At 40.9% G+C, this 15,535-nt stretch overlaps 1 protein-coding gene across 2 annotated transcripts in view; it reads left to right on the forward strand.

Moving 5' to 3' along the window:
* The window catches only part of OGDHL (oxoglutarate dehydrogenase L), a 61,276-nt gene that overhangs the window by 13,291 nt on the left and 32,450 nt on the right, over positions 1-15,535 (forward strand). For both annotated transcript variants that reach the window (XM_081190836.1, XM_081190835.1), the window contains exons 3-11: positions 586-777; positions 3,774-3,876; positions 4,525-4,640; positions 5,559-5,713; positions 10,292-10,438; positions 10,893-10,983; positions 12,345-12,524; positions 13,718-13,846; positions 14,381-14,560. In XM_081190836.1, the coding sequence (XP_081046962.1) occupies positions 586-777; positions 3,774-3,876; positions 4,525-4,640; positions 5,559-5,713; positions 10,292-10,438; positions 10,893-10,983; positions 12,345-12,524; positions 13,718-13,846; positions 14,381-14,560 (1,293 nt within the window). The remainder of the gene's footprint in view (positions 1-585; positions 778-3,773; positions 3,877-4,524; positions 4,641-5,558; positions 5,714-10,291; positions 10,439-10,892; positions 10,984-12,344; positions 12,525-13,717; positions 13,847-14,380; positions 14,561-15,535) is intronic.

Here is a 15,535-nt window from a genome sequence, read left to right on the forward strand (position 1 = left end):
CTTGCTACCTAAGACTTACCTTTGATCTATTTTTGTCTTATCACTGAGACCTACAACAAAATGTTGCAGTGTATCACTAATCCCTAAGAAGCATGCTCTTGCAGGGCTCCAGGCAGCTACAAAGAGGAGCCCCGTAGTACAGTGGTACCTCAGGTTACATACACTTCAGGTTACAGACGCTTCAGGTTACAGACTCCGCTAACCCAGAAATAGTACCTCTGGTTAAGAACTTTGCTTCAGGATGAGAACAGAAATCGTGCTCCAGCGGCGCGGCAGCAGCAGGATGCCCCATTAGCTAAAGTGGTGCTTCAGGTTAAGAACAGTTTCAGGTTAAGAACGGACCTCCGGAACGAATTAAGTACTTAACCTGAGGTACCACTGTACTTTGAGTGGGGATGGTAGTGAAATATTGGTTTAAGAGCTAGATAATAGAGAGGGATAGCAAAAAGAATTAGGGACAAGGAAATGAAGGGATTGAATTTATCACCTGTATTGTTTTCTTATCAAACTTCTTAGGGCTATAATAGCTTTCTATTTCCTGTTTCCCCCGCTTCTTCCTCTCTCTTTCCCCCCCACCCTGTCTAGTCATGGGATTTATTTTTCCGAAATGCTACTGCTGGAGCCCTTCCTGGACAAGCCATTCAAAGTCCTTTACCGGACCTTTCAGGAAGCAAAACATCCCTTGTCCAAAGCCATGGACTGACAAAGTCACCTGCGAAAGCTGAGAAACTGGTCGAAGATCATCTGGCTGTGCAGTCATTGATCAGAGCGTATCAGGTCAGTGTACAGAAATTCACCTGCAGCAGCTGAGGCTGTTTGCTTATAACAGCGTTTTGTAAACAATACGCAGCTAAGGAGCCGCTTCTTCATAGGTATTTAAGGGCATTTCCACACAAAGCTTTATTCTGGACTCAGAGCTGTTTGTGCATACAATATTTTGCATCATCCACATGCTCCCCCAAATGAAACATTTTTGGTTTGTGAATCCCCTTAAATTTCTATTCTTATAGATTCCTTGTCAATGCTAATCTAAAAAGCAACCAGAATATTGTCAGACAAGTGATTTGCACGGGACCCCCTGACTAATTTTTTTAAAAAGAAAAATAATTGAACTGTTTTCGCGGCTGTTGTGTATTGCTCTCTGGATGATAAATTAGCGTGCTGCAATAACTCCCGCTAACTTTGCTTTATACACACATACTGACACTGTGTGTATTAATTGGAGGTTTTTGATATGCAGAAGGCCTTTTTGTTGCAAAATACAGCCAAAACAAATGACTTGCATTCTGTCATAGGAGAATTGCCATTTATTAAAAAGATGAATTAGCAGAAGATCATTGAAATGTACTATATGCAGAATTTTTGTTTCTTCTATCTTTATTTTTTCCCCTTGGACTTTGCAATTAGTCAAGACAAAAGCCGATAAAAAAAATAAAAGGTCTGTGGAAAATATTTGTGGGAGATCTTTACTGCATGCTTACTTTATGCTGTCTGTTGCTGCCCAGTACTGAGAATTAAGGACTGTATTTGCCTAAATTGTTGTGCGACGATCCCTACTAGTGCAGCAGGACTCCCCCACCCTATCCCCCCAACCTGTTCTTGAGAATTCAGAGAATTTCCAGAACAGTGCATGGCTGGGGGGGGGGGGAATAGAGGGTATATAGTTCTGTTGGACAAGCAGAAATGCTTGCACTGGTGGATTTATCCCCTTTGTGCTACTCTTAGTGCAACTCTGAATTTTTTTTAAAAAATGTTTGCAACAATTGGCCTTAAGTAAGAAGAGCCCTGCTGAATCGGATCAAAGGTCCACTTAATGCCATGTGCCATGGGAGCCAATTCCTAGGGGTCAAGGTCCCTTCAGCCTCCCCAATAAAATATTTGAGTGAACATTGCCATTCAAAGGTGTATGTGCACCGCATCCTGTGATCATGTGATAAAGTCCTTCAGGGCTGCTAGCAAGCTTGCTTAGGTTTGTTGAGGTGACTTGGTGAGACTCGTGTGTGTGTGTGTGTGTGTGTGTGTGTGTGTTCTTCAGCTTCTCATAACTTGTATGCAATAACAGAGACATCACCTGGAACCCTTTACATCTTTTGAGTCAAGCACTCATTTTTCCCCCCCAAAACATTTTTTCACTAAAAAAAGGGGAAATTGACATTCAAGCCACTTATATACTGAACCAGCTAAGAGAAATGCACATGCAGGGAGACTTCCTTGTATGGTAGGCTGGTTAGGTATATGCATCATCTGCTGGATCAGGAACCACAGGCATAAATCTGATGTGCATCTAAGTGTGGGTGCCATCTATTCATGCTACACTGCTTTTCAGTTGGATGAGCACCCAATCCCCATCTGCCAGTTCTGGCCACACTTCTTTAAAATAACAGCTAGATTTGGATTGGTATATCATGATTATTTTTTATCAAGCTGTATAAAGGTGTGTGGCAGGGGGATTATTGCATTTGACCAGTAAGGTGGGATGAATTTTTTTTACTTACTGTTACGTTTTCCCTACTGAAGAACTTGCATTTTTAGAAATGAATACAATACCAGTAAAATAAATAAAAGTTGCGAATAATTGTTCAGATGATGATCCCTACGAAGCACATATATTTATGTGCATAGTTCTTTGGCAAAGGTTTTTCTGTTTTATGATTAATTTTAATTAATTTTATACTTTTTGTATATACAGCGTAGAGACTACCATAATTAAGCCGTATATTCAGCAATTAAGCAGCAGTTAAGCAGGCAGATTTGCTGCAAGAAGATGCGGTGACAGGCACTAGTTTGAATGGCTTTAAAAGAGCACGCAAGACATGAATAGAGAATAAGTCCAACAATTATAACAGCCATGATGGCTACAGACAATCCTCTCTGTATGCCTCTGAATACCATTTGCAGGGGCGGAACAACAGGGAGGAGCTGTTGCCTTCAGGCCCTGGTTGTGGGATTTGGACAAGAATATGGTTGACTTCTGTATGAAACAGCATGTGGCGAGGGTGCCAATTTGAATAAAATATTGGGGGGAGAAAGGTAAAGGCAAAGGTACCCCTGACTTTTAGGTCCAGTTGCTCGCTCATCTCGCTCTATAGGTCGAGGGAGCCGGCGTTTGTCCGCAGACAGCTTCCGGGTCATGTGGCCAGCATGACTAAGCCGCTTCTGGAGAACCAGAGCAGCACACAGAAACACTGTTTACCTTCCTGCCAGAGCGGTACCTATTTATCTACTTGCATTTTGACGTGCTTTTGAACTGCTAGGTTGGCAGGAGAAGGGACCGAAAAACGAGAGCTCACCCTGTCGCGGGGATTCGAACTGCCGACCTTCTGATCGGCAAGGCCTAGACTCTGTGGTTTATACCACAGTGCCACCCGCGTTTAGACCGGAATTACTTGAGTGTAATTGTTTTAGAATCTCAAACAATGCTGAACTTCTAATGCCACTGTAGACATGCTGTCCACAGTTTGAGCATTCTTTAAGGCATGTTATGACCTATGTTTTTTTAAGCAGGGTGATGAGGGGATGGTAACTTTCTTCTAGGAAAATCATATGCATTGAATGTATATTCATTTAGCATACAGGCAACAACCGTTTTACGCTTGTTCAATATGTGCGTGACCATATTGCCGTAACCCGGAACTGGCTAGAAAATGATTCTATGGATGAGCTGTGGGAGGGCACAAAAATTGGTGAGCTCCCTCTTTTGAGTCACCTTATTACTACAATGTTTTCTTCTTTCCCTTTTCTACCACCTTTCTTACCCACTTCAACCTATGCAGATCCGTGGACACCATGTGGCTCAGTTGGATCCCTTAGGAATCTTGGATGCCGACTTGGATTCATTCATCCCCTCAGATTTAATCACTACTATAGATAAACTAGGTGAGAATTTTAAGTGCTTGGCAGTAAATTAATATCCACGGTGAGGAACATGTCTCATGATTTAAGTGCTAGAGGCAGTCAGGTGAGCACTTCAAAACTGAATAGTCGCTCCTGTTTGTAGCGGAGCAAGCAACTCATCTTTAATGAGGGAGTCCTCTAACTTTATGTATTAATTTATGTTAAATTGTTACATATATGAGGAAGATGTGAAAATGGCATTTTCATTCTCATTATAAAAGCACAAGTGGCCGACATAGTTTTAAAAATGATTATTTGCAAGAACTTGGCATGCATTTTAAGAGATGTTGCAAAACAAATACCTGGCTCCTAAATGCTGATAGGTTAATAAAAATGGGCATGAAAATAAGGATGAAACACAGGAAAAGAGTAGGCAAAGAAACAACAAGGTGCATGTGTGTTCATGCCAAGGCTATTTGACTTCATTGGTTCATCTCCTGTTAACTTGCATGTTTAAGATACCTTGAAAAATTTTGCCCTCAAAGTTTCTGATACTTTCAGGTATGTACCAAATTGCATTATTTGTATCTAAGGCCACCAAGTTAATGAGGTATATGTGGCTCTGTAGAGTCAATGTTTGAGTTTTGAACTTTTGTTGATGCCTTCTCACTAATAATGTATATACCATAGGGTTTTATGGCTTATATGAATCTGACTTGGACAAAGTGTTCCAGTTGCCCACAACCACCTTCATTGGAGGAAATGAGACCATGCTTTCCTTACGAGAGATCATCAAGCGGTTGGAGGTAAGTACAATGACATCCTGTATCATTGGTTCCTCCTAAAGGGAGTTCAGTTGTCCAGTTATCAATCTTCATTCCCTGGAGTTGTATAAAATACAGCATGCTGGAAAAAAAGATTAACATTATTTAATCTTCCAAATGCTTCAGATGAACATTGCAAGGGAAAAGTTGTATGTGGAGTGCCCTGTTACAGTGTAAGAAGTGCTTCCAACTAGAAATAAAAATTAATGAAATGCCAACAGAATCTGAAGATGTCATGCAGCAGGTGGTATCATTTAAGTATAGACTTGAAGACTTGTCTAAGTTTGAGGAGGTATTAGTAACCAGGTGAGTGGCTCTGGTCTGATCATTTCTTGGACCAGTTGCTAATGTAGGCCTTCACCTTGGGGGCGGGGAGGACTTTTAAGACGTGGCATTGGCCACAGATGAGTTGTTGCTCATTATCAAATTGTGGAATGCAGAAGAGGTAGATCTGTTTGGCCCAGTTTTGTTAATAGATTCTTAATCCGGTTTTCCAAGTAAGAGTGCCTTGTGCCATTTCTGTTTTGAGGGACTTTAGTAAAAGGTAGCTAGGATTAAACCTGGAGCCTCATAGCCAAAGTATATGGTCCATTATGGTTCCTTTGTGTAGTGCATATACGTGTGTTCCTTATGTAAATTCTGTTATTTTGGGGGGAAGCTTAGAAGCATTTAATTGATTTCTACCAGGAAGGCTTGTGAAAACATAATAGTTACCAAATATTGACTGGTTTAGGTATCTAAAGTAGATCATGGGCTTGTGCATTCCTGCATCTGTTCTAGCCCTTAGGAGGAGCTAGTTCCTTGGGTGGAGAGAAAAGTACCTTTTAAGCATAGTTTATATTCTGTCTTTGCCACCTTTTAAACATTTTCATGCTTTTAATTTATCATTTTACCATTCAGAACACATACTGTCAACACATTGGGCTGGAATTTATGTTTATTAATGATGTGGAACAGTGTGATTGGATCCGGCAGAAGTTTGAGACTCCAGGTGTCATGAAATTCAGCAATGATGAAAAACGGACATTGTTGGCTAGATTGGTGCGGTCAACAAGGTATGTTGGGAAGGAGTGATATTGCCTTTTTTTAAAAAAAACAACTTTTTATTCAGAATTAAAGCAAAACATATTATCCAGAAGCATATCATCCTTATTCCCCCCCATTTTCCTCCCTCCCCCTCCCTCCCCCCACAGAACCCACCCATCCTCACCCCCCAACTTCCCTCAGTTCCAGTCTTTGATTTCTCTAAAAATGCCGTTTTCTGCATGTTACACAGTTGTATAGATCCTCAAACTATTTAGCTGATTATTATCAATAAAAAAGTTTGTGTCTTAAAACAGTGGTGCAGCCCCTCTTGAAGAGGCCTTCCCTAGTCCCAGAGGTTTTAGAAAACTACTTCTCTGGATGAAGCAGGTTATGCAGACCTGTTTCCGTTTCAGGCCCCATTTTAGCATTAAAACAGCCTTGACCACCCTGATTGATGACCTTTATTGAGAAAGTGACAGGGGAGTGCAACCCGGTTGGTTCTCCTTAATTTCTTAGTGGCCTTTGAAGCCATTGACCCTGATGTTCTTCTGGAACTACTCAGGGGGTTAGAAGCTGCAGGCACTACGTTATAGTACTATTGCTTCTCCCTTTAGGGTCACTACCAGAGAACTTCTAGGATGCTTTGCCCTAATAGTTATTGGGCTATGGGGTCCCATGGAGATCTGTTATTTGCTGGCTTGGGCTGTGGGGAGCTGTAGTCTAAAACATTTGAATGGCAGTGGGGAAGGATGTTTTAGTTGCATTTAATATTATTATTATTATTATTATTATTATTATTATTATTATTATTAAACATGAAAGCAAGGAGCTGATAAAAATATGGACATGTTCTATTGGCATGCATCAGTTCATGAACATAACCATTAAGACTGGTTCTGCTCTAGAGCATTTGGGTAGATATTTTACTTTGTTACTCGGATATAACATTTGCCTTCTATGGCAATGTTTATATAGTGAGACAGCAGTATATAATTCCTGCCCAAGTTTAATTAAAAGAGAAATGAATTTGAACCAGATGCTTTTTAATAAACAGGTTACCATGGTGTTTGAATGACAGGCTGTTAACAGTCTGCCACACAGAATGTTTTCTCATTTATCTTCCTGATATGTGCATCCCCCCCTCTTCCTCCACAACATGCATATTGTGTCCTGCTGTACATATTGTGTACTGGTTAACTAGAACAATCTGTATAAAAAATAGGGAGGAGCCTGATATATCCTGTTCATGCAGAAAAAATGCTGGGAAGAGGAATGAAGCTCACTGTCTGCCTGTCTTGTTCAGAATAAGGACTAGAAAGGACTGCCTTTAAACTCTGCAATTTCTAGAGATGCTAGCTATAGCATGGCCACACTCCCAATAATGATAGACAGCTTGTGACAAAAATCTAAATAAAAAATTCTGTAACAGATATTTTTTAATGTTTTGCATTCAAATCACGCAAGCTGTGTGTCCTGCATAAAATCACTTAGCTTGCATATTCTGAACTGAATATTTGGGAGTTTTGCCATTTGCAAAAAGAAGGGGTTAGACAGGAAAGGAGAATTGGGTCAACAGGAATGTTGTGCTAAGGGAGATAATGAAAGGCTAGGAGTATCCCTACTTGTTTCTCAAGGAACTCTGGGAATTGTAAAGGGGGCTACGTATTTCTAGATACGCGGGGATTCCCTCAACCCAGAATTTGGACTACTTTAAACTGCAGTTTCAGACCCTGGTATAAGAAAAATCCTGTTTAGCTTTTTGCTGATGTCAGTGCTGATTTTTCCCTTAAAGGTAAAGTTAAAGGTGCCCCTGACCGTTAGGTCCAGTCGCGGACGACTCTGGGGTTGCGATGCTCATCCTGCTCTATAGGCCCAGAGAGTTTGTCCACAGACAGCTTCCAGGTCATGTGGCCAGCATGACTAAGCCGCTTCTGGCAAACCAGAGCAGCACACGGAAACACCGTTTACCTTCCCGCCAGAGCGGTACCTATTTATCTACTTGCACTTTGACATGCTTTCGAACTGCTAGGTGGGCAGGAGCTGGGACCGAACAACGGGCGCTCACCCCATCGTGGGGATTCGAACTGCTGACCTTCTGATCGGCAAGCCCTAGGCTCTGTGGTTTAGACCACAGCACCACCCGCATTCCCTGATTTTTCCTTTAACCATGGCTAAATGGTTTTGTGAATGAGATTTCCTACAGGGAGGGTGCTCTGGAGGGGATAATTTACTGCCTTTCGTAACTGTTTAGTGGGGAGCCAGTTTTAAGTGTGCTCACTGAGTTGATCCTTTGCACTACCAGGGACCTACACATATACCAATTTCCTCATCTGATCACTGAATCTCATGTCAATAAAAGAGAGACTTTGGTGTGTTTTTTTAGTTTTTTTATTATTTTTCAACACAAATGTACAATCTTATCAAAATTTCACAAATTTAACTCTGTTTGGACTTCCTTCAGCTTCTCTGACAATCATCCATTTCCCCCTCTCAATTACGCATTTCTTCTGTTTTTATTGCCATTAGTCTTCCCTCCCCCTATCTATTTCTTTTTAACAATATATCTCAACTTTCACAGTGCTTCTTGAAACCCCACTAGCGTTGTTTGGACATCACATATTCTTTTCAGATATTCAGCAAATTTTCCCCAGTCCTCGATGAACTTTTGGTCTCGAAGATATCTAATTTTCCCAGTTAGTTTATCCAGTTCTGCATAGTCTGTTAATTTCATTCTCCATTCTTCTATCGTCGGTATTTCCTCTTGTTTCCATTTCGAGACTTTGGTTTTATAACTCAGTAACCTGTGCGTGCTGCTTCCTAGCATAATCAGGAACCTAGGTTCAAAAAATAGTGATGAGCACTTTGACTCAGTTGCTGGGTGCCAAATTGAAGAGCAGGAAGTAATACAAGCAGATACTGCAACTTTGGATAATAAAATGCAGCTTAAAGGAAACTAAAAAGCTGTCATTCTATCTCACTTTCAAGTTCAGCAGGAATGATGGTTCTCAACTGGAGTTGTCACTGTTTAACTTGAGACTGTTCCCATGCGGAAAGATTCTCTGTTGGTGTAAATCATAACTCCTTGGTTTTACTTGGTCTCTGCCAGATTATGCTGTCTGAGGGACTCTGGCCTAAGGTTTTGATAGCTTCATGTTAAGTATCTGTCAAGTCAAAAGAATAAGGTATTTTAATTAATCACTTCCAATTTGTACCTTAAGATTTTATCGGTTTTATAAATAGAGAACTTCTAAGTATGCTTACTGGGAACAGACAGCATAATCCTAACTCTGTCTATTTGGAAGTACTGAATTCATTGGAGCTTAATTCCAGGAAATCATGGAATTATAGAATTGTAAAGTTGGAAGGGACCACAAGGGTTATCTAGTCCAACCCCTGCAATGCAGGAATCTTTTGCCTAAGGTGGGACTTGAACTCAAAACCCTGAGATTAAGAATCCCATGCACTACCAACTGAAAAACTGGGTAAGATGTAGTCTGTAGACGTGGCACAATTTTCTATTTAGGGGCAATGAGCATGCTACTGATGTTTGTTATGGGATTTACAACTAATACTGTATTGGCCCCTTTAAAATTCAGGGGGGGGGGGGAGAAAAAAAGACAATGCAGTGGTACCTCGGGTTCCAGACACTTTGGGTTACAGATGCTTCGGGTTACAAATTCAGCTAACCAGGAAGTGCTTGCTCCAGGTTAAGAACTTTACCCCAGGATAAGAACGGAAATTGCGCACTAGCGGCGCAGCAGCAGCAGGAGGCCCCATTAGCGAAAGCACGTCTCAGGTTAAGAACTGTTTCAGGTTAAGAACAGACCTCTGGAACGAATTAAGTTCTTAACCTGAGGTACCACTGTACCTGAATATAAGCCACTGTCTTAAATTCCTCAGGCACTCACACCCGTTCCGTTTTACCGTATGTCTGTTTCAGCAGTGATATCGTAAAAGCCAATTTTTGTAATTTAATTTTTGTAATTTTTTGTAATTTAAGCCACCCTTTTCACGGTCGGAATTTGGTTTAAAAAGTGAGGCTTTAATTCAGGGCAATACGGTATTACTGTATGTTTAAATGGACTGCTTACTTTGAGAGCCCCATGAGAGACAGAAATCAGGATAAAATTTTAAAGAAATAAGTAATTCATAGTATTCATTGGCCCCATGATATAAACGGTTCTTGCAAAATCTTGGTAGCTTTAGCTCCTAATGTGATCATAAAGATGCTTTTCCCCATTTAACGTGCAGTTCAAAAAAAGAGAGTTTTAGTTAGAATAATCTTTAATTGTGTACATTGATTCTAGCCCACTTGCATTAAAAAAGAAGATACTTAGATCTGTCACTAAAGGATGGCCTTATTTTTCTGGTTATTGATTCTCAAGGAATGTATTCCAGTATAGTTGTTGCTGGCAAATAACCAAGCATTATATCATCAGTCTAGACAGCTGTGTTACCCAGTGACATTCCTAAGTTTGCTGATTGTTTCATGCTGTTTCTTTCTCTCTCTTCATTATTACTTCTTTCTTTTTAAATAATATAGAATTATTGCTTGTTGCTTCACTTCCTTAATAAGTGCTCTCCCTTAAATCTATCTTCATGGACAGATTTGAGGATTTCCTTGCTCGGAAATGGTCATCAGAAAAACGCTTTGGTTTGGAAGGATGTGAAGTCATGATCCCAGCTCTGAAAACCATCATTGACAAATCTAGTGAAATGGGAATTGAGTATGTTATATTGGGCATGCCTCACAGGTAACTATTTGCCTATTTTAATTTAATGATCATGATCACACAGCAGTGCAGTGTGCAATTTAAAAACATGTAATAGTTACATTTGGTAGCACAGTTACATTTTAAAGTTTCAGCATACTGCTATTTCCACAATATTCTTATTCCTTAGTTTCCTTTTTTCTGTTTATTTATTTTTTTAAAAAGTAAGCCAATTTGAGCAATGTTTTCACTTTATTTCATAAACACACACAAACAAATCCTGCACACTTTCAGGTGCTATAAAAAATAAAGTTGCTGCTGCTGAAACAAACTGAATGGGAAGCTAGTCAAAACATAAAATGGGGCTCAGTTTGTGGTATTGAACCAGACAATTGGAACTCAGCATTCAACACTCTACAGAAGCTGTAATTTTACTTGCAGTTGCTTATTATTGCTCATATGTGCTCATATTCACCCAACTTTTTTTGTCTCCAAGGGGAAGGCTGAATGTGCTGGCCAATGTTATCCGAAAGGATTTAGAACAGATTTTTTGTCAATTTGACCCAAAGCTTGAAGCAGCTGATGAGGTGAGATGCAATTTCATTGGCCATTATTACTAATATAGCCGTTTTTTCTCCCATTGGATTCTTTCCCGTTAAAACTAGAGTTAAGGCTAATTATGTGTGTTATACTCAGATTCCTTCAGACCTGTATTCTGAAGGCTTCCAGATGTTATATAATATCTCAGAAATGGAGGAGGTTCTCTCTTCCTATCTGGGTGCTACCTCTCAAAGGGAGGAGCTGGAACATTTGCTGGAGGTATATCTCAAATGGTTGTAGTTTCTGCAGGCTGTGTCTTGGGAGAACACTGGAGGCTGTCCTGGAAGCATGAGGTGTGTCAGACTGTGACAGGTAATTTCTGCTGGGGCTGCTGCCAAATAGGATCGAGGGGTTTCTGCACAGAGATCTGTGAAAGTGCCACTGAACGTCTCATCCCAGTGTGACTGGTTTCTAGCCACTCTTCTCTCACATCTCTGTAGCCAGGCAGACGGCAAAGGTGCAGTGACAAAGCAAAATAGGATTACGTCAGGGTACCAAGTTCAGATATAGTGATAAATCACACGACACAAGCTGAGTCACAAGCCATCTTCAAACCATAATTTCCGATGGTAGATTGTTGGCCCCAGTCAAACCTTAGTTGGCTCTTGTGGATTTAGAGGTACAAATAAGATAGACTCCACAGCATAACCAGACACTGGAGAGACCTGTCAGGAGTAAGCGTGGACCAATGGTACCAAATAGTATGGGAAACAGCCCTACTAGAAAAATTAACCAATAAACTGAAACTGACACGGGGACAAACAGAAGAAGATGCCTTTACCCCGGTATGGCTCCCCTTTATCACATGCACAGCCCAACAAGACGACAATAATCCACCAACAGCATACAAATCAGTATGGCTAACCTGATCCAAAACACCCACCCACCTCACTCACACACGAAAACAAAGATCACCACAGCCAATCACAAACAAACAACCACACCCTAGGCCAACCCCAACCTCTCTCACCACCAAAGGAACACAAGTGAACAGCACAAGCAACGCTGACACCAAACCCTACATACATTAAGCATAACAGAAACATCGCCACCCGACCCCACCCCCACCCATCTTCCCTCCCTCCACCCTTTCTTTTTTTTCTCCCCCTAATGTCTCAACAAATGAAACGGATTTGTAAAAATGTTACATGGAAAAAATATGAGAGGCATTACACTTACTTCTGTAAAACAAGAAAATCTTTAATAATTTTTTAAAAAACAACAACAACAACAAAAAATAAGATAGACTAGCTAAATAAGCTATAATTTTGTGTTAAATATGAACCCAGCCATTGAGATTATAGATAGCATTTGAGTGTTTGGACTTTCATGGTTTCTGGTGTCTTAGGGATCTGGGGATGTAAAATATCACCTGGGAATGTACCATGAGAGAATCAACCGAGCAACAAACAAAAAGATCACCCTATCACTTGTGGCTAACCCATCTCATTTGGAAGCAGTGGATCCTGTCGTACAAGGGAAGACCAAAGCTGAGCAGTTTTACCGAGGGGATACTGAAGGGAAGAAGGTAACATTGCCTGGATAATAACTTCTGCTTGACCTCATTTCTAATAGCCTGTGGTAGATTTCAGCTATTGAAATAAAAAGATGCTACTTGTGTCTTCAGAATACTTTTTTTTTTTTACTTCAGTTGAGTCGATGTAGAAAACGTTTGAGGCTTGTAGCTTCTCCCACATTTTCATTTTAAGCTAATCACTTTCAATTGCCATGAACGTTCAAAATGGCAGTTTCTTAAAGAGGTCCAGTCAGAAACAAGTTTTGTTGAAAGGCTACTTTGAGAAGGGATTGAGAGCAAGAGTCCAACTCCTCTGGCAGAATGGCTTGAGACTGACCCAGAAACTCCAGCGGGTGCAGAATGCCGTGGTGAGACTCCTTACGGGGTCCTCGCTGCGAGATCACATTCACACGGTGCTATACCAGCTGCACTGGCTCCCAGTGGGGTACAGGATCAAGTTTAAGGTGCTGGTTTTAACCTTTAAAGCCCTATATGGCCTAGGACCCTCGTACCTACGGGACCGCCTCTCCTGGTATGTCCCATAGAGGAACTTATGGTCTTCAAACAAAAAGACCCTGAAGGTCCCAGGCCACAGAGAGGTTAGGCTGGCCTCAACTAGAGCCAGGGCTTTTCCGGCTGTGGCTCCAATCTGGTGGAACGCTCTGTCACAAGGGCCCTGCGGGACTTGACATCTTTCCTCAGGGCCTGCAAGACAGAGCTGTTCCACCAGGCCTTTGGTCAGGGCGCAGCCTGACTCCCTCCTTTGGCAATCTTCACAGAACTTTAGCCTAATGGTTGCCATCAATTTGAGTTGAATTAATTTTATAATGAAATTATTGTAGAATGTTGTACTATTTTATTGTTGTTAGCCGCCCTGAGCCTGGCTTCAGCTGGGGAGGCCGGATATAAATAAAATTATTATTATTATTATTATTATTATTATTATTATTATTATTATTGCTGCCAAGCCATGTTGCAACAGATCTTTCCCATCCATAATCCTCAGTTGGATCCTAGATGACCATGTGTCCTCTTGAGGGCCAGATGTGGACCAGATAGCATCAGTTATTGATCGTTTCAGTGACGTATCAGATTCTTTACAACTTGCATAAGTTGTAGGGGGCGGGAAGGTATTAAACTAGGGATTTGTGAAACTTGTTAACGGCTGAATAGCACCAGTAATTTTTAACTCCCTCTCCACTTAGGTTATGTCTATACTTTTACATGGCGATGCTGCCTTTGCTGGGCAAGGAGTTGTTTATGAAACTTTTCATCTCAGTGATCTTCCATCATATACCACCAATGGCACCATTCATGTTGTGGTCAACAATCAGGTAAAAAGCAGAAAGAGGAAGTTGGGCTTCCTTAATAGCTTTTGGCAAGTTTTTCTGTTGCCTTCATGCTAGATAGTGGACAGAGCATTACATTCTTCCCTTGAGCCAAGGGGTTGCTCTGCGGCTACAGGAAGGCTTTATGAGAAGGAAGACTAAATGCTTTGTTTGGAAAATGTTACCAGAAAGGCTGGGAAAAAATCCAAGGGAAGACAGAAAGTAGTTTTTTTCTGCTGTTTATGCAGGGTCACTCTGACTTTAGAAGGCAAAGTGTTTTATTACTCATGTCGAAATTGGTCATGAATCGCCGTGAAATGGCGCAGTGGCTTTTTGCCCTCCCTGTCTTCAGCACCAATAAAATGATGTTAATGTACATAAGAAAAGAATGAAATGTGATACCTTTCAGAACTTGTTCTTCCTAACTGAAAAGCATAGCATCCTGCCGTATAAATAACGAGTCTGTAAACTGAAATGTCAGTTCTCAACACACTTTGAAACACTGCCACTAAAAACTACATGTTAAGTATTGCGTTTTAGATTGGCTTTACTACTGATCCACGAATGGCTCGCTCATCGCCATATCCAACTGATGTTGCTCGTGTGGTCAATGCACCTATCTTCCATGTCAATGCTGATGATCCTGAAGCAGTGATGTATGTCTGCAATGTAGCTGCAGATTGGAGAAACACTTTTAATAAAGATGTGGTTATTGATCTGGTAAGTACTGTCATTCTTTACTGTTGAATGGTCCTCCCTGCATATGGGGCTAGGTGGGCATCCATTTTCCACTACAGCTCTTTGTGCCCCTTCAAATCTCTCTTGCGAGCTGAGGAGCTCTGAAACAGCCTCCATTGAAGGTTGAGGAGCTGTGGTGGAAAGAGAAAATCGGCATAACCCTGTAACATGCTGAAATACATGAAGTATGTACACACAGAGTCTTTGAAACCTGGACTTACTGAAGTAGGTTCTGAATATGATGGTATAGTGTTAATTATAGGTTGTGCATTTCCGTTTGTAGCATCTAAAAGAACAGGACCCAATATTGCTCTGAATCTACGTAAATATTTCCCTTAAAATGTATCTCACCTCACAGATAATAAGGGAAAATGTTACTGCTATCTGTAACCTTTTGGTTTGCACTCTGTCCGGGCTCTGAAGCTAATTTACACAATCCCACGATCTTTAAAAAAGGAAGACCTGACTTATGTGCCTTTATTGCTTCCTGCTTCCTGGCCATACTTAATTACTACGCTTTTGTAAGAGAGTACAAGGAAAGGAGGGAGAAAAAAGCCCTCTTGTGTTGTATGCATTTTAGTCTCTAGGAACTCTCAAGAGTCAAAATGGGAAGATATCCCAGAGGAATTATCCCCGAGATGTTGGGGGAAGTATATTCTCCAAAGAAGAAGATTAAACAGCTTGAAGCATCCATCCCTTTATTGCATTTATAGACCTTTCTGCCAAAGCTCCCACAGAGGGATTCACAGTTTTAAAATATTAATTCAAACAAATAGTACAAAATATTATCAGGCCTAATTCAGGAGCTGATGGCACTGGCACCCTGGCACAGGCTTCTCTTGCCATTTTTCAGGGCTCAGGGATTTAACTGTAGATTCCTGGGTGTTTTGATTTCTGATGTCAGGGAGACTACCAAACTTCTGTCAGGACTGAGCGAGCTAAGTCAGGAAGATAATT

This window comes from Podarcis bocagei (genome assembly GCF_964188305.1).
Source record: "Podarcis bocagei genome assembly, chromosome: 4".
NCBI lineage: Eukaryota > Metazoa > Chordata > Lepidosauria > Squamata > Lacertidae > Podarcis > Podarcis bocagei.